General features: G+C 39.6%; 3 protein-coding genes across 5 annotated transcripts in view; all 3 read right to left on the reverse strand.

The window, feature by feature from the left end:
• DDX46 (DEAD-box helicase 46) overlaps positions 1-10672 on the reverse strand; it is a 34948-nt gene extending 24276 nt beyond the window's left edge. The window contains exons 1-6 of one of the 2 annotated variants that reach the window (XM_060765294.2): positions 10540-10672; positions 6477-6509; positions 4772-4960; positions 4131-4271; positions 1253-1343; positions 272-437 (exon numbers count right to left, since the gene is read on the reverse strand). In XM_060765294.2, coding sequence (XP_060621277.2) covers positions 272-437; positions 1253-1343; positions 4131-4271; positions 4772-4960; positions 6477-6509; positions 10540-10556 — 637 coding nt within the window. In that variant the 5' untranslated portion in view covers positions 10557-10672. The remainder of the gene's footprint in view (positions 1-271; positions 438-1252; positions 1344-4130; positions 4272-4771; positions 4961-6476; positions 6510-10539) is intronic. The other variant, XM_060765296.2, reaches the window with a different exon arrangement.
• Positions 10673-13446: 2774 nt separating this feature from the next.
• CAMLG (calcium modulating ligand) lies at positions 13447-21573 on the reverse strand. Its single transcript, XM_060765293.2, has 4 exons — positions 21297-21573; positions 18371-18810; positions 17877-17942; positions 13447-16738 (listed from the first exon to the last, which is right to left on the reverse strand). The coding sequence occupies exons 1-4, from the start codon at positions 21487-21489 to the stop codon at positions 16547-16549; spliced, it is 891 nt and encodes a 296-aa protein (XP_060621276.2). The 5' UTR covers positions 21490-21573; the 3' UTR covers positions 13447-16546.
• A 5611-nt stretch (positions 21574-27184) lies between these two features.
• SEC24A (SEC24 homolog A, COPII coat complex component) overlaps positions 27185-27726 on the reverse strand; it is a 41665-nt gene continuing 41123 nt past the window's right edge. For both annotated transcript variants that reach the window (XM_060765291.2, XM_060765292.2), the window contains exon 23: positions 27185-27512. In XM_060765291.2, coding sequence (XP_060621274.2) covers positions 27398-27512 — 115 coding nt within the window. In that variant the 3' untranslated portion in view covers positions 27185-27397. The remainder of the gene's footprint in view (positions 27513-27726) is intronic.

Raw genomic sequence — 27726 nt, forward strand, 5'->3', positions numbered from 1 at the left:
ACATGTTATTTATTTGATCTTGCTTTTAAAGTATTGCTAACACATTGTAGGATTTTAACAACTTTCTATAGTTGAGAAGTTTTTCTAGTATTTTAAGCATAACCCTCCTCTCTTTATTTACTTCTATAGCAACACACAACCAAGCATAGCAAACTGCCAAAAGCTTCTACTAAATCACCCAATTAAAATAGCCATCTAGAAAGCCAGGCCTTCCAACCCTTTCTAGCATTCATTAAAAAAGACCCACATCAAATTAAACAGAAGTCCATACCATCATCATCTTCTAAGCTCCACTTTTTCCCCTGTTTCATCTCTTCGATTTCTTTCTTCAGTTCGCCTACATTTTCCATGGCTTTCTTGCGCTGTTCTTCTCTCCACTTCTCTACTCTCTCTTTTCGCTTTCTCATTTCCTCTTCTAGCTTGTTCTGATCAAAATTCTATGACAAAGAAAGCATTCAAATTCTACTTTTGTCAAAAGTCGGCGGCAGAACCAACTTTTATCATGAAAGTTAAGTACACCAAAACAATATTACTATGTACATCTGACATATATAGGCAGTCCCAAAATTACAAACAAGATAGCTTATGTAGGTTTGTTCTTAAGTTGTATCTGTTTGTAAGTCGGAACAGGTACATTCTTAAAGTATAACTCCAGCCACAAGTTATTTTTTAAAGTTTTGGATAGCATAGGGAAAACAATATTACTATGTACATCTGACTGTGCACCTGTTCAGAAGATTTCACCTCACTTTCTGTCCCTGTGGTAATTGGATTTTGAAAAAAATTGCTTGTTATGGAAATAAGGATTGGCGATAAAGCTTCAGTTGAGACACCTTTTTCCTATAATAACTCTTTCAGGAGTGAATTTCCCTTCTGAGGGATAGCTTTCTCTCACTTCCTGTTGTCTCATCCCTGCTCTTAACTATGAGTCATTTGTAAGTCAGGGACTGCCTGTAATGTGTTACAACTATTACTTTTCCTCCTGACTACCAAAGAAAATAACCCTATACATGTTAGGGTCTCTTTCTCTGGGCATCTGCCAAAAAAAAAAAAAGGCTAGACACTGATCTGTTTTCTCGTTACACCAATAGTTAACTAGTGACATCATTTTGCAATTTATATCCTATTTGGGAAGCTCAGCATTGAACTATTTTGTTTAGTTCTGCTAATCTTAATAAAGAAATCAAGAAAACTACATGCATATTTCAAAAACAATGAAAACAGTTAAGCGTTACAATGGTATCTGACATACGTTGACATCTTTGTCCTTTTCTTCTTCTTTGTCCTCTTTCTCTTTTTTCTTTTCTTTGTTAACTTCCACACCCTCTACTTTGTCTTTAGACCTGAAAGGCAACATCAAGAGTTGTGTATAGCTGACAGAACATGTCAACTTCCCATGTATAGTGAGGAGCAACAGAACTACTGTGCTCTTAAATACAGGCCCTAATCTGCCACAGTGCTGAATGGTTTAGCTTTATTTCAATGAGATAAGCTTCAAACTCATCATCTCCCCACTCCTCTGGCACAACCAGAAAAGACACCAGAAGTGTTCGCTTCCGTCTTTTAAAAACTCCAGTTCAGAATTATGTCTAAAGTTGTGCACACAGTAATTAGGCACCACAGAAAAGTTGTGAAACATTGCGCTTGTGAGAATTCTCCATGTACCCTGCAAGGCTTAAAAAATCTCTCTTTTCCAAAGACTGGGTGACATATACTGCCCCTAATGAAGGAGACAAAGTGTTTCATATGTGAGCATCAGTGAGAAGAACAAAAGATTAAGATGCAACAAGCTATACTCCATTCGCCCTTAATGTCTTCATCAGTTATAAACAATGAGATTCATCATGCTACATTTGGGTTCTAACTCTAACCAACATACAATTGTTACACACTACTTTTTTAGATTATATTTTGTTCTGCTCTGCATGATAGTCCTTCCTTACTGCAAATTTCATTTCCAGAACACTTAAGAATAATAGTTTCAATGTTTACTTCACACCTCCTTGAAAGTAGGATTTTTTTAAAAAATCAGTTGAAAAATGATTTCTTTTTTCCCTAAGCGATTTAGCACTTGCTTTGTAAGTATTAGGATCCTCCAAGGAGTCACTTAATGGATGAAATAAATGTTAAAAAAACACACTTTTCTTCTCTCAGAATCTGAAAAGACTTGGCTTCAACATGAAAGCCATTTATCATACTTATTATGGATTTTTTTTTATTATTCCCACCTCTTCTCCCACAAAACAGACCAATTCAATATAAACACATGCTAACCCACAGCAATAAATGTAGAAATCATTTTGGTTGGTAAATTCTAATAAATTTCCCTTTAAGCCCACTGAACTATTTTAACAAAAACCATATGCTTGTCTTAGGTGAGGGAATTTATTTTACTGGGCTTTTCAAGCATAATTTTTGTAACCTTAAAATAATGTTGATAAAACAACTTAGTCAGATATATATTTTTGCTATGGTTGCATACTTTAACTATACAAACTGACTGCATGTTGTCTAATGCTTTATATTTAAAACACCTGTTTTGAATTTTTAGAAAACAGATTTACACAATAAAGGGGGCTTGTTCTGCTTCAATCAAACTAGGGACAGCACTCCAGAAGTCCCATAGGGACAAGTTCTAGAGAAGGTCAGTTTAAGTTTCTGAAAGGCCAGAGAATGAGTGCATTTTTTTCAGCACACTTAGAGCAGTAGATAAAGCACTTCTACAGAACTGTGTGCAATCAATTACATATTACTCCTGGGGTAGCTCTTCAAAATAAAACCTTAAATCTAGAATATAAAAACCAAATCTTTCTTCCTCTCTCCCACATTGCACTCTTTTTACAGATAAATCTGATACAGTTACTAATATAGTTGAATATGTAATTCTCTGCTCTACTTGAGTGTTATTCTATTCCAATGTTTCCCACAAACCAGATATCTGCATTTCCCTTCCTGCCTCCTGCATTTCCCTTCCTGGACATGAGCCTCAAAAGTGCATGTCCATGTATGTGAAAAAAGAGTGAAGGAAAGAGGTAGCTTTTCATGGGTGAAAACATTAATATAACACTGGCACAGTAAAAATCCCATGAATGTATTTTTGGTGGATCCAGTCTATTTCATCAATTTAAGGTAAAGAAGTTGATGTCAAGGACATATTCCTGCCTGTACTCTCCTGGAGAAGAATCTAAAGAAAAGAAGGAAAAAGGCAATCCGTGCATAAGGCAAAGGCAATGGTGGGTGTGAAGGTGAGTCAAGCTGATACATGTAAGTCTCCTTTTCTTCTGTCTGCAGTGGGATCCCTGCTGCAGGAGCTGCCTGACAGCTATCCAACACACAGAGCAACACTGGTAGCAGACCTCATTCAGTGGCATGCAAGACTTTCCACTCTGCCTTCCACTCACCCACTCCCAAAAACACAGTACAGGTCTTTCCTCTTCTGCAAATCCTATTTCATGCATCATTCTCAGCAAGGCAGCCTTGGGAAAGCAGGAGCACTGAGCAGGACAAAGGCTGCTTGCAGGGTGAAGAGGAGGCTAGAGCTCATGTATGCTCACACAAGGAGGCATTAGGTGCCTCCTATGAGATATCTTTAAAAGATCTAAGTACTTGCAAAACTGGGGGCATAACAGCCCAAATGGACTCCAGCACATATATATTGTTCCAATTTTAAAGAGTTTTACAGATTTAAAGTTACACAAAATACATTTCTATACAAAGTACATGCCATACTTTAATTTCTCAATAATCATGAAAATGAACAATTCTGTATTCCTTGGAATGTTTCCAGTCACACCATCTGCACCACTACTGTACAATAAAATATTTAGGTAACATGTCAGAAATATGTTGTAAACTTTCAGTTTTTCTTGGTATAGTTGATGGTTCTGCTAACAAGAATAATTAAAACAGATGTAGAGAGAAGGGTGAAAAAACTCTTAGATTTTGAATAGACTTATTAAAGCTGGATTATTTCTATGTGTAGACTTAATTCATGGTCATCTACTGTCAATTCCCTATGTTCTATGACTTCCAGTACATGATAAATGTCTTCTATCCAGCAATATGCCCCTAAATATGGGCATTCTATTAGAGCACTCAGATAACACGGAATACATTGGTCTATATGATACCTGTCTTCTACTTTCTTGTTCTTGCCAGGACTGGAGGATCGAGACCGTCTCCCTCTGCTCCGGCTTCTGGATCTTCTTCTCTCTCGACTACGTGAGCGTCGCCTCTCTCTGCTCCGTTCTCTCTCTCTACTTCTTGAGCGCCTACACAGAACCAGATTCTGGGTATTACTACAGGTTTTTTCTGGTTTGAATAAATATCATTAAACAAAACAGGATGTAAGAAATAATAATTTCAGTGGCAATCTGGATGAGAAATGTGACCACCATTGAAATAAACATCAATATCAATAATAATAATTATAAACATCAAGATCAATAACAATAAGAATTATTATTTTATTTCTTACCTACCTTTCCCTGAGGTTCGAGGCAAGTTACAACACAATTAAAAAACATGAACATGGCAAAAATTCAAGAAATATGCATATTTCTATAAAAGATACACATTAAAACTGCATTTCTATAAAATGCATATTAAAGTACACAAAACTGACATCAAACAAAGGACATGAGTTTAAGTTAGCTTGTCAAGAAATGAAAAGACTAACCCAGGACATTAAACCCTGTTTTTCCAGTAATAGGCAATCTCTATTATCAGAAAATATCTAGGATAAAGCATACATTATGAATTTCCTGCTTACCTCACACGCTTTCTGTCACGAGATCGAGATCTCCTTTTGTCCCTGCTCCGTGATCTCTCACGCCTGCGCTCTCTTTCCCTACTTCTAGAACGCCTATCATCTCCACGTTTTGCTCTTTTGTCAGACGGAGAACGACTCCGTGAACGACTACCAGAGCGCCCCCGTGATGAGGAGCGCTTCCGATAATGCCTGTGGTGGTGTAACAGCAAAATGGTCAAATGCACAACACAAAAAACAAAGAGTGAAATGTTTACTCAACACAACAGAAAAAATAAAGAGTGAAAAGATTGACACCCCCCCCCCACCAAATAATACAACTTAGTGATTAAAAGTGTTTATCTGTAAGTACTGTAGAATTGGCTTGGGTAATATTCTGTGCCATTACAAAGTCTTTGCACTTATAGTATTGTGAGGTTGTTCGAGTGTTGGATTAGGACAGAGAAAGCTGAATATCACTGGGGTCATTTTTTTCTCATAGATTAATCTTTCTCCCAGGGTTAATTATACCATAAATGGGGGGAGACATATGCTATCCTGACCTACTTGCAGAAAGAACAGGGTTGACATATAGTAATTTAATTAAATACAGTACAATCCTAGTATCTAGTGGATACCTGAACTCATGGGTAATAGGGAATTCAATATTTTGACTATATGTGGTCTAGAAGCATCCCAACAAATATTACTGGAGAACCTAGAGACCGACAGAGATTTGGAGGCCTCTCCAGATCCCCTAGTGCTATTCTATAGTATGCTCGGCCAACAAACACTTTGGGGGTATTTTTTGGAGGATGGGCAAGTGAAACCATGGATATCAAGTCTGCACATAAGGGGATAATACTGGAAATGAGCTACAATATATCATTCATGATTTTTAGGGCAGTGACAACGAAATGCTGGGTCTCTTTTCAATTTTAAAATTTAATACTTTTAAAGTATTTTCTACTTAAATGGAAGCATGGCTCAAGGCAAAGAGGCATAACAACAATGGGGGAAACAACTGAAGATCTGATGGTGCAAGTGAGAAGCAACTAAAACAAATGATTACTAAACATCATGTAAATTAGTATGAACAATCAAGTTTATTAACATACAAAACACACGTCCCTCAATTCTCAAATAAAAAGCATCAAAACTCTGAAATGTAGCCAGAGCCATTAAGTTGACACTGACAAGAAGACATTGGTGATATTATATATATATAGGTTTTAATATAGATTTTTATAATATTGTCTTAAATGTTTTAATTGTAGTTTTATAGCTGTTATGGCATCGCATTGCTGCCAATTTGTAAGCCATCTTGAGTTGCCTCCAGAAAGGCGGGATAGAAATATCGTAAATAAATAAATAAATAAAAAATAAGTACAAAACACAAAGAAATTAAGGGAGGAGATGGAAAACCCTGCATCCCTTTATATATCGTCACAAACTGTTTCCTGAAGAAACCAAAAATAATTACAAATTGAGGACTGCTTTTTTGCAGCGTCACAGAAAACTGTTCTTTTTTTTATACTGTCAGGTTCCTTTGTGACAGCTGCAATTTACCTTGACATGGCGCCACCACAGATTGCGGGGGGTGGAAAGCCACTAAAAACCCAGTGAACATCTGAACTGGACCTCATACAGGTATAGTGGAAGAAATAGAAAAGTATTTGACTAAAGCAATAAGAGATCAAAAACTATTATTTTAAATAGGTGAACTCACTGTTTTTGTTTGGACAACTGTTGCTTTGTTGATCTAAGAAAATGAAAGAGATACGTAAGTGAGGTGGTGGTACTTTTTACTAAATCAATTTCTGATAACAATAGGAATCAAAAACCTGTTTGAAACAAATGGGCCATGCTCATGATGTGTAATACTGGACTTTCCCATGATATTGTGAAATCATTTTTATTATGCAAATTATGACATTTATTATGCTAATGCCCAAATAGCACACCATCTCAGTCTAAGTTTTGTATCCATATAAAAAGCTGAATGTTTTAAACTATTTTAATGTGGGGAATCCTTTTGCCTTGAGGCCAGGCTTCATCAGCTGTGTCAGGAATACTTAATTATTTGCATGTTACATCTTATGGATAGCGGAGGAGACAACAGAGAACTAATAGCTGAGATTGTTTTATAATTAACTGACTTACTTGGCAAAAAAATACACATACCGCTAACAAAAGCAAAAACAGGACATAGAGGAATTTTACTTCAATTTGACTTTAGCATATGTGCAAGAAGAAAAATAATCACCCGGTTGTATGCATTTTAGGGTGAAGTGGGTTTTCTGAAACCTAAATTGTTCACACATCACATACAGCATACATTTTAAACTCAGCTTCTCAAGTCCACATATAACGAAACATTTTTCAGCCCAGCATTAAGTGGTCATGGACCAAATGAGAGCGTCTCAAGAAACTAGTATGGACCACATGAAAATATATGTACATGGAGGCTGCAAAGTGACCCCAATAATTTTCTCCACAGAGTATTTGGAAACAAGTATGGTACAGTCATTGTGTTAGATTCAGATTTACGTGCAAGTATCTGGACTGACAAGAACTGATTATTCTGTCTTACACTCACACATTTCCTAGACAAATCATCATAGGTTTCATCAGATGAATGGCATACATTTTGACATAATAAGAGAAGATTCACGAAAACTGAGCAAAGCCATATGCACAAATAGATATAGTTCTGAATTGAATTATTGTACACAGTTAATGGGGAACTTTCAGCACTCCAGAAACTTAATTTTGAAAGCTCATAATTTTTATTTGGCTGTGTAGAAGAATTTTTAATGAAGTGTAGATTCTTGATAGGATATAATGGTCTTTTAACTTTTGTTTTACATATGGTTTTGTTATATATTTTTTTATTCTGCACTGTAGGACATTTGAGCATTGAACTATGACTATGAAAACAGTGGTTTGAGCATTAAACTATGTCTATGAAAACAGGGCTTGAATCCTCGCTCATCCATGGAAAACCACTGCGTGATATGGGGAAGTCACAACTACTCCGCCTCAGAGGAAGGCCTTGAACGAAGTCTGCCAAGAAAATATTGGGGTCGCAATGAATCAGAGATAACTTGAAGGTGTGCAGAACACACACATTTTGAATCTGTGGGTTCTGTATTGCAATAAAAATGGAATAAATTGTAGTAATAAGATAAAACCCAACACTACTTCTTCTTAGAGTTAGAATAAACTTGAGTTGAGAATCTTTTTGTGTCTAACACTGATTAACAACAATAACTAATATCTACAGTATAAACTATTGACACAATAGGAAAACAATATTCAAAACTTTTTGTAAAGATTTCTACACTTTAAACCTGTGGCTTGTGAGAATCACCACTTTCAATTACAAACAGTTTCAGATTACTTTTTAAACTGGCAACAGTGGCCTCTTCTACACTGCCAGATAAAATGCAAAATATCTGCTTTGAACTGGATTATATGACACTGTAGCCTCATATAATACAGCTCAAAGATAATATGGATTTTCTGCTTTGATAATTTAGATTAAATGGCAGTGTAGAAGGAGCCAATATGAGGGATTTGAATAACACGGCCCAACCAAAAAACATTTTTCTTTGTGTCTTGGCTTTTAGGCTTGTTCTTGGTGTTATATGTGGCATTGACTCAGAAAACTGCACTGGATAGACTGCATCAGCTCTAGTTTCTTAGTTGTGGTTATCATTATTTTCTATGGGTGAGCAGATGAAAATTGGTATATGGCATATATTCTGTATCTCAAAAACTAGAGCTGATAGCAGAAATCTGGGGCCAGTTTTGGAACGAGCAGATCAAATATACCAGAAACAGGACTAACAATGCACCAAAATGTGTGCTGGCCAAAGTAATGCATTCTTATTTACAGATAATTAATTACATTACACTAACAATGCATTATAATATAGGATCTCATCTACATTGACCATTTAATTCAGTTTCAAACAAAAATGATGTTGATGTGCAGATGATTTACACAGGAAATCCTGGTAGTAGTTTGAGGCCTGTATGGTGATGAAACAAACTACAAAGCACTGATGCACATTAAGGGCTTTCATTCATGCACTTTTTGGGGGAATTTGTTGTCCGGCTGCCACCTTTCAAAGCTAGCTTCAAACTGTATTAAACAATCAATTATGAACATGGACAGGCTGACATATTTGTCATCAACAAATCAAGGAAGAGCAAAAACTCAAACAGATTGGTAGCTATTTAAAGACTATTTTAAAAAGGAAAAGTTAAAAAAAAACAAATCTGAAGAAGAAATAAAGATATAAGAAAAATAGTCGTTCTTTAAGTACACATTGACAAAGAAAGGGGATGAAGGTGGAGACAAAATAGACTGCAAGAATATTGTAAGTAACATAACGAAGCAGACGGAAGTCAATATATATAAAGTTTTGTAAATGTGATTTTTCCCTCTCTCTACTTGATTCACTATCACTTTTCACCTTTTTCTGCTCACTTTTTTCTTTTTCCCCTCCTTTTTATTTTATATTATATATATATATATATATATATATATATATACATACATACACACACACGCACATATATGGAAAATGCTTTATATTTGTGTCTTTAATAAAAATATTTTAAAACAAGACTGAGTGCGGATGGGGTCTAAAGCTCCTTTCATACAGCTATATAAAATCCACATTGAACTAGATTATATAGCAGTGTGAACTCCGATAACCCAGTTCAAAGCAGATATTGTGAGATTTTCTGCCTTGATATTCTGGGTTATATGGCTGTGTGGAAAGGCCCAAAGTCATTAAAACATGTCTAATCTGCCAACCCAGGATGCATGGGTACCATGTGGCCTTCAATGATTACGGACAACTGACTGAAACAGTGAAGGGCTGCAGGATCCCTACTTCCTTGCGAGAAACAAATTAACATAACTTATTAATGTAATAGGAAATGACACATGAAGTCAGCCCTTTGTAAACACGGATTCAACCATCCATGGCTTTAAAATATTTGATTTTTTAAAAATCCTTTACTTTGCCATTTTATATAAAAGAACATCATTTTACTATGTCACTGTAAATCATGGGACTTGAGAGTCCATGGAGTTTGGTATCCAGCTTCAGTAACAAAGGGCCCTGCCACACAGCCATATAACCCAGAATATCAAGGCAGAAGATTCCACAATATCTGCTTTGAACTGGAATATATAGCAGTGTGGACTCAGCTATCCCAGGCCTGGCTGGCACCCTGCTCCCTCGCCCTTGCGAGGGTTGTGTGGAGACGGGGCCCTTTCTCATATCTCCTGGCGTAAATCACAATCTTCTGAAGGAGACGTTGTGGTGCCAAATCACCACCACCACCTCTTCCTCCTCCTTCTGTGTCTTGGGGCCCTGCCACACAGCCATATAACGCAGAATATCAAGGCAGAAGATTCCACAATATCTGCTTTGAACTTGAATTTATGGCAGTGTGGAGTCAGATATCCCAGTTCAAAGCAGACATTGTGGGATTTTCCGCCTTGATATTCTGCGTTATACGGCTGTGTGGAAGGGCCCCGAGACACAGAAGGAGGAGGAAGAGGTGGCGGGGGTGGTTTGGCACCAGAACGTCTCCTCCAAAGACTGCCATGTACACCAGGAGCGATGAGAAAGGGCCCCGTCTCCGCGCAGCCCTCGCAAGGCCCTGAGGGCCGGCCTGGCCCCCGCCTAGAGTGAGTGAAGGGCGAGGGGGCAGGGTCCCGGCCGGGCCTCAGAGGGATCCCCCAGGGGACACAGCCGCCCGCTCACCTGGACTCTCGCCCCATGGCGCCGCTCACGAAACACAGCCTCCTCGCTCCGGCTTAATCTCTCGCGGCGCAGCGACGTCTGCCAGCCATTTCCGAAGAACGACTGGAGCGGAAATGACGCGTCCCTCTACGCAAAACGCGAAGGAGGAAGCGAGAGACACCACCTCCCCACTTCCGGAAAGAGAGCGACAGCGCCCCTTGCGGCCGGAGGAGCCGTGTGCAGCCAGTGCCGGATTCCCCTTGCAGGGAATCTTGTGTTGCTTGGTGGCGGGGTGGGCCTTAAGAGTCCATTCCAGCTTAATGGGGACCCTAAGGGTGTAACTACACTGGAGAACAAGCATGGCTAACTTCAGCCTTCCAGGTGTTTTGGACTCTCACAATTCCTAACAGCCGGTAGGTTTTTCACACTACATGACTATGTTCTAGAAGCATTCTCTCCTGACGTTTCGCCTGCATCTATGGCAAGCATCCTCAGAGGTTGTGAGGTCTGTTGGAACTAGGAAAATGGGGGTCTATATATCTGTGGAAAGTCCAGGGTGGGAGAAAGAGCTCTTGTCTGTTGGAGGTAGGTGTGAATGTTTCAATTGGCCACCTTGATTAGCATTTGATGGCCTGGCAGTTTTTAAGTGTAGCTTGTTAGTGCCTGGGGGAATCTTTTGTTGAGAGGTGATTAGCTGTTCCTGAGTTCCCCTGTGTTTGAGTGTTGTTGTGCTGTTATAATTTTAGAGTTTTTTAAATACTGGTAGCCAGATTTTGTTCATTTTCATAGTTTCCTCCTTTTTGTTGAAATTGTCCACATGCTTGTCGATTTCAATGGCTTCTCTGTGTAGTCTGACATGGTGGTTGTTGGTGTGGTCCAGCATTTCTGTGTTCTCAAATAATATGCTGTGTCCAGGCTGGTTCATCAGGTGCTCTGCTATGGCTGACTTCTCTGGTTGAAGTAGTCTGCAGGGCCTTTCATGTTCCTTGATTTGTGTTTGGGCAATGCTGCGTTTGGTGGTCCCTATGTAGGCTGCATGGTATACGGTAGACTCCTGCAGAGGTGAGAGGATCCCTCTTGTCCTTTGCTGAACGTAGCATTTGTTGGATTTTCTTGGTGGGTCTGTAGATAGTTTGTATGTTGTGTTTCCTCATCAGCTTCCCTATGCAGTCAGTGGTCCCCTTGATGTATTGCAAGAATATCTTTGTGGATATTTGTCTTTACTCTCGTGGCTTGTTCTTGGTCTTGCAGCTCTTCAGATGTCTGAGGTGGAGTATCCATTGGCCTGTAAAACCCAGTTTAGGTGGTTCAATTAATCTTGGAGGAGGTGGGGTTCACAGATTCTTTTTGCACCATCTGCGAGGGCTTTAATTGTTCTTCTTTTTTCACTTGGGTGATGGTTGGGAGTTTTTATGTAGATATCTGTGTGTGTAGGTTTTCTGTCAACTGTGTGACCCAATTGGTGAAATTTGCCCATGCCTGCTGTAGAATGAATGTGGTTTGATACCACTCTAACGTGCCATGGCTCCTTGCTAAGGCATCTGCACTCCTTGGCAGGCAGCATGAAAAGCCTTGTAAAACTACAACTCACAGAATTCCATAGCATTGAGCCATGGCAGCTAAAGTGGTGTCAAACTGCATTAATCCTACAGTTCAGATGCCATCTCAGGCGAACCTATTCAGCCACTGCAGAGCACCTGATGAACCTACCTGGACACAGCATATTATTTGAGAACACAGACATGGCTGGACCACTCTGACAACCACCATGTCAGGCTACACAGAGAAGCCATTGAAATCCACACGCATGTGGACAATTTCAACAGAAAGGAGGAAATCATGAAAATGAACAAAATCTGGTGACCAGTAGTAAAAACCCTCTAAAATCTGGACAGTATATAAAGAGCAACACTCAAAAAGCAGGGGAAATCCAGACAATAATCAGTTAGGACCAGCTAACACTTCCAAACAAAGGATTCTTCCAGGCAGCAATCAGCCAGGCTTTGAAACTGCAAGGCCACTAAATACTAATCAAGGTAGTCAATTGCAACATTCACACTTGCCTCAAGCAGACATGAATTCTTTTTCCCAACCTGGACATTCCACACATATATAAACCTTTCTTGCCTAGTTTCCAGCAGACCTCACAATCTCTGAGAATGCCTGCCATAGATGTGGGTGAAACGTCAGGAGAGAATGCTTCTGGGCCAGGCAGCCCAAAAAACTCACAGCAACCCACAACCTATTCCCCTTTTTCCTTGGCAAGATTTGTTCAGTGGAAGTTTTCCTTCCTCTAAGGCTAAGAGAGAATGGCTTGCCCAAAGGAGCCCAAGGGGTTTCCATGATCCATGATTGAACTCCGTTCCGCAATTCTCATACTACCACAGCATGCTATGTATGCCTTTGCCTTCAAGTTGCCTCCTGAATTATGGCAACCCCATGAATTTCCCAGGGCTTTTGCTAGGCAAGAAATACTGAGAGGTGGTTTTCCCAGCTCCTCCCTTTGAAATAGAGCCCAGAATATCTGGGATTGGTTGGTGGTTTCCCATTCAACCAGAGTGACACTGCTTCACTTCCAAGATCAGGTGGGTGGTGTCTTGAAGGCATTTAGTTGACCATTTTGTATGCATCACTCAAAAAATTTCTACTAGTATCTGCTGTCTTTGTGCTGGGCTGATGTAGAGCCTGCCAGTTTGGGGAAATCTGCCCGTCAGAGCAACACCATGTTCTGAGAGCACTGGAAAAAAAATCCCTCAGCTCTGTTGTAACATCTCAGGCATTGCACATTCCCACTTATGCAGCTTTTTCCAAATGGTGAAATAACCTTGCAAAACTGGAAACAATCAGTAAATAATTTGCCATCCTGTGCAATATCTTCTATTCAATATTCAAGTAATTTCAAAGCCAAAGAAAAGAAAGACAATACAATTAAGTTTAATAAATTTATTAGAACCAGCATAGAAATCATATTGAAGGACATACAAGATCACATGAATTTAATACACACAGGAGCTCCAGTTTTTGCGAAAGGACATATGGAACACTTCCTGACTGTTTGGCAATTATTCTAACCTATACTTCAGTTTTCACTGCAGAGAAGAGGGCGACATCGGAAACTTTAAAAAAATCTAGAAATGTGGCTTTTAAATTTAAGAAAAAAAATATCCAATCGGATTTTAGATTAACTCTCTTTTTCCCACTGGCAGGCATAGTTGAAATACAGGGCATTAGAAATGCCATTAGAACAGACCCAATTTGTGTGCTAATTACAGTAGCTTTAACTTAGATGGCAAGACCGTCAAATTGTGAAAGGCTCAGACCATTTTGAAGGTTTCTATGATGAGCCTGTGAAAGCCACTCATTAGGCACACAATTCTCGAAACCGAACTCCATTTCGGAATTCTTTTAAGTTCATCCATTATCTTCAAACAAGACTTTCCCATATAACAGAGATATAATAAGAGACCTTATTAAGACTAGTTTATTAAGACTTAATAAGACTAGAGAACCAAACATCAAAATTAAAAGCTGACACTTTATTGTAGTGTAAAAACCAACTGGACACGCCAATATACCCAAACTAGAATCTAAAGAGGAAGCCATATTCAAAGAGAGATTTTACTCATTTTCTGATCAATTTTTTTAGATATTGGTTTTATCAAATGAATGCAGTCTTATTTGTTGTGGCAAAAATAACTGTGAGCCCTGATTCCTTTTATTAATCTCACTATAGGACACATTTCTTATGGAACACATGTAATCAGAACAATGAAATTCAATTCAATTATATGTAGTATTACGATTATTAGGAAAGTTCCCCCAAACCCTACTACTAGTTAGGATATCCTTCTGGTGGGTAACATGTAGTTTTAATTCCCAACAAAAACACTACCACCTCAAAAAAGATAAATGGTCTTAGCTTGTTTAACCATAGAGATTTAGAATTAGCTAAGCAAGACTTAAGTGGCACACAGATTTATTAACTTAATGGTAGCATACCAATTTAGAAAGGTTACTCGGACAAAAGTCAAGAAAAAAAATCTGTTAGAACGGAGGCGTGCAACATGTTTCATACCAAGCTTTATTTGACTGCAGTTCTCAGTATGCCTTACAATCCTATGTGCTGAATAGGACTAATGACAGCTATAGTCCTACATCACCTGGAAGATCACACATTATTCATACCTGCTTTGGCATAATGAGAACTAGACCACAGTGGTCTACTTTTTAATTGAATCCTTTCTGATACAACACAGGACTCAATGAAAAATTAGACCAGCAGGGTCTGTGGTGAACCACTGCTTCTTTGTTGTTTTGCCCAGTAATGGCAACAGACAAGCACACCACTGGAACACATGAAAACAGAAAACAGCCCTCAGACAAGTAAAAAGACCAGTGATTACACAGTCATTTTCTTTAGTGTTATTAGTGTTATTTCTGTACCAGTCCTTGCTCTAGTATGACCTTTATCCTTGATCAAGTAAAGATCAAGTGAAAAATGTATTATTCTTTTCATGATGTACAACAATTGGGATTTACAGAAATGACTTAAAGATAACATGCTTGGGGAAAACTTCCTTATCTGAAATATATGTATATGAAGAACTCTAAACTAAAGGCAAGAAAAGGTTTGATGATGCTACCAACCACTCAACAGAAGCCTTGAGCAACATAAAGGTTTATTTAGAACTATACCACTGGTTTCAGTAGAAGCAGTTTCAAGTAATTCTGTCTGGTCTTGTTGTAAGACCCCATTCACAGTATGCCTTTTAAAGTCTGGATTGAACATGTTCTGTGCTACCCACCCATCCTATAAACTAAAATTCACAAAAAGCAACTATTTAACTTAGGACAAAGACTAATTTTTAACATACAAAGCCACCTTCTTCCTCAATTACAAATAAATACAAGAATTCCTAAAATGTCCAGGCCAATGAGGCCAAACCATGTATTCTTGGGAAGAAAAATGTAGGAAACATGATTCAAAATCCTGCATTGGTTTAAACAACAATGCATTAAAACAACAGTGATGGATAAAACTGCTGACATAGTTAGATACAAAGGTCTAATCACAGAGAGCAGTTTGTAATCTGCAGTATTCACTTAACACAGTAAAAATGCCATCAAGCCATGTAAACATAATTTATTAGGATTCCTATTTAGATGCAAAAATTAATGAATGCTCAGTGGGACCAATGGGATTTTATTACCTAGTTTTTAAGGTCTGGCATTCACGTTTCCAATCAACCCTTCCCAATTATAAAACAAACACATAACCTACGCCAAGCTTAATTCTGTTGCAGTAACAGGCAGCTTGAGAACTGACTTTTTGTCAGAATCGTTTAATGGCTAAAAATGTATGGAGATGTTTACAGCAATTTAACAGCATGAGTAGTCCCTCAGAAATTCCTCTGGATAGAATCAGAGCATGCTTTACATGAATATTAAGTCTGCTTCCTTTCTCAGAAGGAACCAAGATCCTGCAGGGATTTGGAAAGGAGGCCATTTTCACTGATTTCCTCTTTGCCCTGAATCTCCCCATAGCCCTTTTATGGTGTTCCAAAAGGTTCCCCCACCCCACAGGAGACCTTTCAGAGAGCACAGAGGGAAAGGAGAGTGGGTCAAAATGTTCTTCATCCTTTTTGCAACAGCAGCCAGGTCATAAGACATGTCATTCTGACAAGCACAAGACCTCAGCTATCCACGGTTTTTATACTAAAGAGCCAGAGGAAATGTTACAATAGAAGACGGTACCTTGAATAGGGTAAAAGGACAATATTCTAGAATAACAGAAAGGCCCTGCACTTGGAATGCTATTTGTATTCTGTAACTAAGACATCGTGCACTGTTTTTCAAACTATAGTAATTCTGCATCAGTGCTGGGACCATGCCCTTCCCTTCAGAAGTGTGCTTCCAAAGCACAGAAACAAGTATGAATGGGATAACCCTGTTTATATATCCAGAGACATGTACAAAAACCAAGATTGATGCAGTCCTGTTGAAGACACCACACCGACGTCCACATCCATCAGGGCACTTCTGAACCGAAAAACAGGAGCAGTTCATGGCAGAAGATGAAGGTAAAGAAATAGACACAAAGGTCAGTAAAAACATCCCCCATTTTGCTGTAAGTGTCCATGGAACGACTAATAACTTCTGCAGGGATACCAGAGAGTAAAAGAGCAGCTGTTAAAACTGTAGTCTTCGTCTTCTTTTCACTCTGTATAACAAAGAAGGGGAGGGGGGAAGGAAGAAAGATTATGTCCATATTTCATCTTTAAGCACATTATTAGACATTTAATGTGTTTACAGAATGTCTGTTCCTGGTATGCATGTCTCAATAGGCAAGCAATAACTTAAACTATAACAGATCCCTTATACTATGCTATTTATTATAATCTTGGCATTAAATTTAACCTATGATGGGCCTTCATGCTCCTAGTCTCTTCATGCTCCTATCCTTCTTTCAAAAGTAACTTAAGTCTCCTGGGAGTAAGATCCAGCTATAAACCACCCGACATCTTGCTTTAAAGAAAAACATTCTTTTTGCCATGGCACCACCAAATTTCAGCACAGTGTGAAATATACTGGAGGTTGTGCAGGCCCTTTGACCCTGGAAGTTTCCAATCTATGGTCTAAGGCCAGTTCTGCACAGACACTATGATCCAATGGATTTAAACAAATTAATTTTGCTGTGCAGTGCCTACACAAACACCCCAGGAACCGGTTTGAGGCTGGGATGGCAGCAACAATAGTCAGAGATTATTGGGTTGGAACTGACCCCAGGAATTGCAGTATCTGTGGCTAGACAGCCATTGAAAAACGTAGGTTTTTTCCCTCTTAACCGGTCTGCTGAGATGTGCTGATGCACATATCCACATCTGTTCAGAATCACCCCTGTTTCAGGTCCTGAATGGGATCTCATCAGCTGCCATGCATCCTCTGGCTTATTCTGAACTTTCTGATGAGTTTTTCTAACATGTTGTTTCTGGCTTGATTCATGCTATAGCATTTTTGTGGACATCCCACCATCAAGCCAGCCTCAGACTGCACTACAGTGTCTGTGCAGAAGCACCAAAAGTTCAAAGAAGGCAGAAACAATTACTGTAACAAAGCAAAATGGGGTATGATTGTTGACATCTAAGCATGAGCACCTCTAACAACTTATATTTTATTACACAGCAGAAATAAACTCCCAATGGGATTTACTCCCCAACAAATATATAGAGTACTAACTGGAAAGCTCTAATGTTATTGGCTAATACACTGTTTATTAATCTAAAAATATTCTAGAACAGGAATTCTTTGCTGCCATTTTAGTCAAATTGAGAATATTTTTGTCCTGAAAAAGTTCTTACCTTTGGGAAATACTTGGACAATCCCATATATGCAAGTTGTAAGGTAAGAAAGGGAGCAAATATTGACTGTGGAAAAAAATATTACATGAATTAGAAAGTACAGTAGTTACAATGAGGAGTTAAACTGATTAATACCTTTTAAAAATCTGTCTTTGTGTGAAGGAGTTCAGCCAATACACATTCTAGGCCAAGGCTTTTTAAAAAACGTCATGTATTCTGACTCTTTTGCTATCTGGCAACGCTTGGAGGCCTTGAAGGAATCGGTGATACTTTGACACAAGATACTCTAAGCCACACACTTTAGTATTATCCTTAAGAACTACCATTTAGAGCATGCAGCTGTGGAAGAGTGGACAAACTGGACTGAATTCTAATCTTCACTTAGCTATGAAATCACTTCTCAGCGTAAATACACAGAATGTTCTATAAAGATGACAGTAAGACAAACAAGTAAGAAGGGGAAATATTAAAAATACTGTATTTTTTCTGCTTACCAGATATTTGCACACAAAAGCTCTAACTCCAATGGCAAGTAGTGCACATCCAACTAATCTAAAAATGCGGAAAGAGTCAAATTCTTCCACTGCATTTCCATTTTCTTGGCTCGGCTTCTCACTCATGAGCTGGTTTCTGAGCTTCATGGCTTCATCAAATCTTGACAAGTACTGGTCTAAACCATGGCGAGGGGCTCGTTGAGGAGCCTCTATCAGATCCCCCCTGCTGCGCTGCCGGAGCTCACTTGTGCCATCATTACCAGCCTCGGGAGGTTTGTTAAATGCGTCCTTTTTCTCCACTATGCTGCCTGCATGGTCGGCTGTTCCTGCCAAGCTGCAGACAGTATCCCCAAGCACAATCCGCTTGGAAACAGGAGCTGGTAGAGGGCTTGGTTTTTCTGATTCAAGCTGAAGTTTAGATTCTGAATGGCTGTCTTCATCTGAAGAAGAGACAAAATGGAAAAAGGACACACAATACAGGTCAAATATTTTAGGCTGGGCTTTAAATCCTAAGAAATGAAGGTGCTGTGGGACTAAGGCTCAAATAAGAATGGCACACTGAATTGACGTCTATCTCTTGGCCTTTAAGCACTTTCAGAAAGGTAGTAAGAAGCATTCCAGTAATACTTCTTTCCAACGTAAGATTGTCTTTCAGCCAGCAAAGCTTTTCTGCCAGTGGAGAGAAAAAGGATATTTGCTGACTCATCCTCCCTTGGCAGTCCCTTGAAAATCTGTATCAATGGATCAGGGAAATTTCTAAGAAAGTTGGGTGTGGCACTTGGCACTGAACACAGAGCAGGGAATTCGAACTTCCCTGTTTCTGCAAGATCTCCACTTGGAGACATTCTTGCTTGAAGAAATAAAAATTCTGGAGTCTTTGCCCTTGTAAACCTGAGGCTATCAAAATGCTTCTTATCAAAGGAAATAACAGCACTTCCTTTACAGCTTTTGAAAGAACCCAAGGCCCACACATTCAGTGAATATTTTACAAACCTGGTCATACTACTTGTATTGTATTGCTGGTTTAATTTTCTTACTGCCTATTTAAAACTGCATTTTTAACTTGCCCTAATCAATGTTTTTGTGAACTTCCTTGGGAAAAATAACGAGGGACCGTTGAAATAACACTGCATTGTAACACCAAAAAAACAAACAAACAAACAATTAAGCCAGATTTATGGGAATACACAAATTACAGGAACACCTAAATTAGGCAGATGAAATTAGAGGGGAAGTAATGCAACCACAATGTTCTTTGAACAACACATGTTGCTATTTCTCAAATTACACTACAACATCTTCCTTCAAACTAATGCCCTTCAGAGAAATTAGACTGTAAATCCTATTACCTTCAGAAAGTGTAACTACATTAGATTGGGCAACGCTGCACTACTGAACAGAACTCTACTTTACTAGGGGAACTTGGCACTTTCAAGAAGACTGCAATCAAGCACCAGTCTAGCATCTTTTGCCTATTGGGTTTTTTGGGAAGGTAAAATAGCTACTAGTGATGCCCACAGGAAAAGTGGCAACAGGTCCCTGAAAACCTAAATGCCTGTTCTAAATAAAAAGGAGAGAGTAGGATAGTAAGAGTAATTTATTCCTCCCCCTGCCACAAGCCTGGCCTGCTTTTTAGGTTGCAAAAGCTTAACAAAACAACTTGAAAACGGTTTTCAATAAAGGCTTTTTTTTGTTAGTCTTCAGGTTATGCTAGTTTCTGTATACTTTGTGCACACATTTGTTCATTAAGCACCATCCTATCTACTAGGACTACTTTATGATCCGTAGTATGTATCTGGTTTGAGTGGTTATCAATCGACCAGTAGGCACTCTGAGTCCCTACTAGCTGTTATATGTGAATCTATGAATAAAGGGATCACAACTGATCCTTTCAACTACATCCAGCTATGGATGAAGCAAGTGATAAGTCCTCATGGGACTGAGGGTACACCCACACTCTAGAATTAATGCAGTTTGACATCACTTTAGCTGCTACAGCTGGATACTATGGAAACCTGGGATTGGTAGCTTAAATGGCTGAGGGAGAAAAGGAAGGGGCCTGAGACTGTTGTAGTTTTTTCAGGCTGTATGGCCATGCTCTAGAAGCATTCTCTCCTGATGTTTTGCCTGCATCTATCTATGGCAGTCATACTCAGTTTGTGAGAACTGAGGCTGTTAAGAAGTGTTGGAGTTGCAGTCCAAAACACCTGGAGGCCCCAAGTCTACCCATGCCTGTTATAGTATGTAGTTAGACCTATTTTAACAGGGACTCTCAAGCAACCACAGATTGGGTTGTTGTAGGTATTTCGGGTTATATGGCCATGTTCTAGAAGCATTCTCTCCTGACGTTTCCCCTGCATCTATCTATGGCAGTCACACTCAGAGGTTGTGAGAACTGAGGCTGTTAAGAAGTGTTGGAGTTGAAGTCCAAAACACCTGGAGGCCCCAAGTCTGCCCATGCCTAGCATAGTATGTAGTTAGACCTATTTAAACAGGGACTTTCAAGCAACCACAGACTAGGTTGTTGTGGGTTTTTCGGGCTATATGGCCATGTTCTTGAAGCATTCTCTCCTGACGTTTCCCCTGCATCTATGGCAAGCATCCTCACAACCTCTGAGGATGCTTGCTATAGAGGCAGGCCAAACGTCAGAAGAGAATGCTTCTAGAACATGGCCATACAGTCCGAAAAACCTACAACAACCCAGTGATTCCAGCCATGAAAGCCTTCGACAATACAACCAGATACCCTGCACTTTCCAATCCCCATGGGTGCCTGTTAACTGAGAGTCCGCTCGCTGTACGCCAGGCCTGGCTGGGAAGGAGGGCGAAGGCGCTCCCAAGCGGGGCCAGAGTCGCGGCAGGGCCCTGTTACCTTGGCAACGCTCACCCCCCCCCCCGGCCTGCCCGGGTCCCGCCCTTTCCTCACCTCCTTTCGGGCGGTGGAAGCCCATGATCCGGTTGATCCGCTCCTCCGAGTTCATGAGCAGCTTCCTCCGGCGGATCTCGGCCCGGCGCTGGGAGGCCGTGAGCCCCGCGGCCGAGGAGGAGGAGGAGGCGGCTGTGCCGGCCGCGTCGTGGTTGGGGCTTCCCCCGTCGCCGCCCAGAGGGCCCGGCTCCATCCTCGCCCGCAGCACGGCGCCTCAGGCCTCTCCTCCTCAGGCACACAATAGGACTCGCCAGGCCTCGCGCTGACACTCGCTCGCCAGTGCGCATGCGCCCCCGGCCGCCATTTCAAGTTCCGCCTCCAGAGCGGGAAGCGAGCGGCGACATCTTGGGTGAGGGCAGGAGCCCTTTGGGGCCTGGGAGTCGGCTCGAGACCTCAGCCCGCTGCCGGCAAGAGAGCGCCCTTAACAACGATGGCAGGAGTGACCTCGCTGGGAGGGCGCGTCTAAGCGAGGGAGGGAGTTGCCGCAAGAGGTGAGACGGCAGCGGGCGATGACTTCACCTGCGAGAGGGGGCGTGGTCACAGTGGTCTCCAAGCGGCGCTGTCCATTGGAGTGACGCAGAGGTGGTGGGCCGCTCTGTATCTTGAACTGCTTACAAATACACGCCGAGGTTGTATTATTCAACAACCTTGGGACCAGAAGTGCCGTGGCTTTTGGAATACACACGCAATGATAGATCTTGGGGATGGGACCCAGCTCCACACATTTGTTTCATATACACCTTATAGGCATCGCCTGGAGGCAGTTTTTTATATACAATTTTTAATAATTTTGAACATGAAACAATCCTCGTGTACGTTGAGCCATCAAAAAAAAACAAAAACCCAAAGCAACGTCAATGGGTTGCTGTAAGTTTTCCGGGCTGTACGGTCATGTTCCAGAAGCATTCTTTCCTGACTTTTCGCCCACATCTATGGCATGCATCCTCAGAGATTGTGAGGTTTGTTGGAAACTAGGCAAGTGAGATTTTTATATCTCTGGATTGCTCAGGGTGGGAGGAGGAACTCTTGTCTGCTTGAGGAAAGTGTGAATGTTGCAATTGGCCACTTTGATTAGCATTGAATGGCCTAGCAGCTTCAAGGTCTGGCTGCTTATTGCCAGGTATTGACAGTAGAATCATAGAGTTGGAAGAGTCCTCATGGGCCATCCAGCCCAACCCCCTGCCAAAAAGCAGGAATATTGCATTCAAAGCACCCCTGACAGATGGCCACCCAGCCTCTGTTTAAAAGCTTCCAAAGGAGCCTCCACCACACTCCAGGGCAGAGAGTTCCACTGCTGAACGGCTCTCACAGTCAGGAAGTTCTTCCTCATGTTCAGATGGAATCTCCTTTCTTGTAGTCTGAAGCCATTGTTCTGTGTCCTTGTCTCCAGAAAACAAGCTTGCTCCTTCCTCCCTGTGACTTCCTCTCACATATTTATACATGGCTATCATGTCTCCATCCTCCAGGAAATAAAGCCCGACTGCTCACTGGAGGGAAGGATACTAGAGACAAAGTTGAAGTATTTTGGCCACATCATGAGGAGACAGCAAAGCCTAGAGAAGACAATTATGCTGGGGAAAGTGGAAGGCAAAAGGAAGAGGGGCCGACCAAGGGCAAGATGGATGGATGGCATCCTTGAAGTGACTGGACTGACCTTGAAGGAGCTGGGGGTGGTGACGGCCGACGGAGCTCTGGCATGGGCTGGTCCATGAAGTCACGAAGAGTCAGAGACGACTGAACGAATGAACAACAACAGCATCATGTCTCCTCTCAGCCTTCTCTTCTTCAGGCTAAACATGCCCAGCTCTTTAAGCTGCTCCTCATAGGGCTTGTTCTCCAGACCCTTGATCATTTTAGTCGCCCTCCTCTGGGCACATTCCAGCTTGTCAATATTGCTCTTCAGTTATGGTGCCCAGAATTGGACACAATATTCCAAGTGTGGAGTACATCACATGATTACAAAAATATTAGGAGGGCATTATTTGGGCAATACAGAAAAAGATTTTTCTGTAATTTAAGATAACAGAATCTCCTTTCAGAGCTTTAACCTGGGGACAGAGAGGGTTCTCATTTCTCAGAAGCCCATACCCTTTTAGTGGCACATACTTGCCAGTAGACCCCTTACAGACCTTTTTTTAAGAGGGGAGGTGGTGCTTCTATTGGTTCCATCACCATCCTAGAGAGACCCAAAAAGTGTTTCAGTGGTTTCTCCAGGCTCCAAAACCCCCTTTCATAGCGTACACAAAGGGCACTTGCAGCATGATTCCCATGCAGTGGTTCCCAACCTTTGGTTCTCCAGGTGTTTTGGAGTTCAACTCTCAGATAGCCCAGCCTAAGTCCCTACTAGCTGTATATGTTAAACAATGAATAAAGGGATCACAACTGATTCTTGCTTGCAAACTTTGTGTTTTGTCTGTTTTGTTAAAAATGTAATACAAATGTCTGGTTGCTTCTGACACGATAAATAATAATAACTGATTCTTTCAACTACATCCACCAATGAAGCAAGTGATGACTCCTCATAGGACTGAGGGTACACCCACACTCTAGAATTAATGCAGTTTGACATCACATTAGCTGCCATGGCTCGATACTATGGAAACCTAGCATTTGTAGCTTAAATGGCTGAGAGGGAAAAGGAAAGAGCCTGAGGCTGTTAGGAATTGTCTGAATTGAAGTCCAAAACACCTGGAGGCCCCAAGTTTGCCCATGCCTGGTATAGTATGTAGTTAGGCCTATTTTTAACAGGGATTCTCAAGCAACCAGGTACTATTTACCCTGCACCTTCCAATCCCCATGAGTACCAGTTATTCAAATAGATAATTCTTGTTTTAATTCACAAAGTCAAAGGCTGTTTTGTATGATCTTGGGAAATATCTGCAGTTCAGCATCAGAGTTTGATTTTAATAACCAGATACATCTACTGTATATACCTTTATACCTCTATATTTCAGAAGTAAATCTTGTGGAATTCAGTGAGGCTTTCTACAATATTAGAAAAACTGGTAAATTTTAAACTGTTTCCAAAGACAAAAAATGCAGTAATATACAATATAAATCTGGCAGGTTGTTAATTTGATCATTCACAGACCCACTCCTTACCGTGCCTAAGACCATATTCAGATTCTCTGCAGCTTCCAGCTTTTTTATGTATAAAAAGGACTAATAAAGTTTATGTAAGCTCTTTCAATAATTTTATTGAGTAGCCAAATTTGATAAATTAGCACAGCTAAAATAAGCATTTGCATGTGTTACAAATGACTTTTTACAGGAATAAAACAGTGAAAATTACAAACTGTAAAAAGGGGAACAAGTAAAACCTTGCCTCCAGTTCAGAAGAGCATGGTTTACATTTTCACACTGAAAATCAATGTCGGAGTTCAGAAAACAAGGATTAATATTACAGTATCTTACACTACTTTACAAAATCAAATTGGAAGGATTTAATTGTTCACTCACAAACAGAAGTTTTGTCACATTTGATGGTCCCTTAACATTCTGGATCAGATTCTATATTCTGTTACGTGAATTCTGAATAAAAGGACATTGTATCCTCATTATTGCAAAACAGTCAAACTTGAGTCAGATGCAAATAATTAAATAAAAAAGTAAGTACTAATTAAAATGCTGATGCTTGACTGATTGAACATCTTGATCATCTTGAGTTATTCTTTAAAAATATTGAGTTAGAAAAATAGAGAACATTTGCTGTGGTGCTCCATGCAAAAATGGATGTATCAGGGCCACTCTTGCCTAGGATAGCTGTTAGAGACATTAAAATCAACTAATTTAAAGTACATCATAGGCAGTTTGACACATAAATATGCCTTGCAATTGCTGTTATTAAAATGTAAGTAAAAGCAATTGTGTTCCCTATTGTAAAGGAATAAAATCAAAAAATTCAGTACTGCAAAAACGAGTATGAATATTCCAAAAAGCATTTGATTCAGATAAGATGCAATTATTGTTGAAGAATCCCTCTAGGAGACTGTGGTAAGGGCTGTATTCTTGAAACATATTTCTTAGTTATCTCTTCAGTAGATTTGGTTCTTTAAAGCCCAATACACTGGCTTTCAAGAAGTTAAGCCATGTCTACCCCATTCCAAACTAAAAATGTCTGCAGATGGGAGAAAGTTGGACATAGAACTTCATATGAGAGTGCCCACTCCATCCCCTCCAGAATAAACCCTTCTCAAACCTGACAGCACTATTGGTAGTTTCAGCATTGTGTCTGTGCAGAAAGCACATATCCAATGAAAAGTGTAGGATGCACAGCATCACTTTTATGTAGACACTATATCTGAATGAAAAAAGTAATCTAGGCACGGAAGTCTGTATCTTTGAGTATATGACTCTTGGAAGATTGCTAGGACTGTGTTAGAACATTACTATTCAGGCTTAGGATGTATTGTGAGGCACCCAGTGGATGATTCTCCATTATGCATATGCTCCCAAAGCGGATTATCAATACTTCACATTAAATAACTAAAATAGAGCCTTAAAAAGCATGGCAGCAGCAAGAAAATACTTCAGTTTAGTAGAGTTCAACAGATATTTTAATCCTTTTTCAAGAGAGATTCCCCCTCCCCTCCGTAACATAAGAGTCGCAACTCCATAAGCAGTTTTGCATAGACCAGCCCGGATAAATTAGAAGGAAATGTTTTGAGTATTGTCAAGGCGTTATTATTCAAAATATTGGTTTATCAACATGGTTGTTTGTTCAGAGAACCTCGGTGACCTTTTGTACATGTATGTACCTATTTCTATAAGTGGGGAGACTTTAGTTAATCACTCCTAGTTTAACAGAAGGAATGTCCAAAAAAGATGTGAATGAAGTAATCTTTCCCAAACTCTATTTTTGAGCAGTAAGGGTCAAAGAAGATAACTATGGCAGTCACAAGTTACAGCACTGAAGAAAGATGTTGCTACCGCAAGTTACTTATTCAGATGTTCTAAATGTACTAATAGTATTTGTCATGATTTAACTCTCATTAGATTTCAGGGTATGAATAAAACTAACATTTATGCTATGTGCTTATAAATAAGCAAAATCTATAATTTTTGCCCATGAAGTAGGATTTTTTCAAAACTTTCTCCATTAAAGTCACAAAATAGTTCCCTCCTAACCTTTAAATGTCAAAATTCCTACTATTTAATTAGATGCCGCTTTGGATTTCCAACAAGTTATTTGATAGTGTTTCTAGTAAACTGTGAAATATTGTTTAGTTTCATCAGTAAACATTCTTTTACTAAAAATATTAACACATTATGAACATGTGACTTTAAATTTAATCAAACCTATAAAATGGCCATGGCATTTTGGTTGAAATCTCTGTTCCCCTATTTACTTTCAATGAATCAAGATTAAAGACACCATGTTAACATCCACATTTATAATTTTTGAAACTGAATCAGGCCACTTGATTATAAATCTCATTGGACGTAATGAAAACTTATTGTTCTTTTAGATACTAGAACACCGATGCATTCTATAGATTTTAAAATGAATAGTTTAATGTTGATTTTTAATCTTGTTGGACCACTGTAAGTTTGTTTCCCCCCGCTCATCATAATCATTGTTAAAAAGTTTTGTTAAAAAAATTCTAAATACTTTCTCTCTTTCACAACAAATGCTTTCATTGCTCCTTTAAAAAGGCAGTTTTCAACTACTGACATATATTCAAGACAGTATCATTTCCCTGCAATTCAGTTCTGGGAGGTTGTTATTCTAGCAGCAAAACAAAGCAGAAAAACAAAAATAAAGTTAAAACATATTTTGAACAAAAACATTATAAAGTTTCATCTTTTCAATATTACCTTTATCACTCATGCCAAAGCTTACGATGAAACATTGTGTAGCAAATTAAAGGCATCCAACATATCCAAAATGATTTTAATTGTTTAATGTACAACTGCACAATAGTATACTTATGATTCTGTGGTCCTTTATTTGCTTTGCCTTTTTTATTATTTTGGGGGGAAATCACAGTGAGATTCTTGTCAACTGCATCAGACCAAAATCTTTTTAGGAGCATCATGAATGCAAGTGTTCTGCACACAATTATTCTCCTTTGACTGGATGAGCCATATCACAGCAGGGTTCATTTATTCACTTGTTGCTGAATATGCAAAAGGAACTCATAGTATGATAAAGCAGATTCTGTTCTGTCTTCGATCATGTTTTGGAGAAAACTTGGTTTCCATGGACTTTCATCCCTTCAAAATAAAATCAAAAGAGAGTATGAGAATGCAGAACATCAATGTTTAATTATTCATTCCTCATACAGTATTTCAAAGATGTAGGATCTGTCAAAATGCATATCAATGGCCAAGGTGATGCATCATCATATGTAAACAGTGATGGATTCTGCCATCATAATGATGTTTGACAAAGCCCAACCCTTTCAGAACAGCGGAGCATCAGCTTGAA

This window comes from Anolis sagrei, chromosome 2 (genome assembly GCF_037176765.1).
Source record: "Anolis sagrei isolate rAnoSag1 chromosome 2, rAnoSag1.mat, whole genome shotgun sequence".
NCBI lineage: Eukaryota > Metazoa > Chordata > Lepidosauria > Squamata > Dactyloidae > Anolis > Anolis sagrei.

What these genes read in the sequence shown, in the direction of transcription:
- CAMLG (XM_060765293.2), bottom strand. Translation starts at nt 21,489, where the DNA reads ATGGAGCCGGGCCCTCTGGGCGGCGACGGGGGAAGCCCCAACCACGAC. An exon ending in CTTCCACCGCCCGAAAGGAG is followed by an intron (nt 18,811 to 21,296) that starts GTGAGGAAAGGG and finishes TCTCTTCTTCAG; the next exon opens with ATGAAGACAGCCATTCAGAA. An exon ending in TGTCCAAGTATTTCCCAAAG is followed by an intron (nt 16,739 to 17,876) that starts GTAAGAACTTTT and finishes TTTGTTATACAG; the next exon opens with AGTGAAAAGAAGACGAAGAC.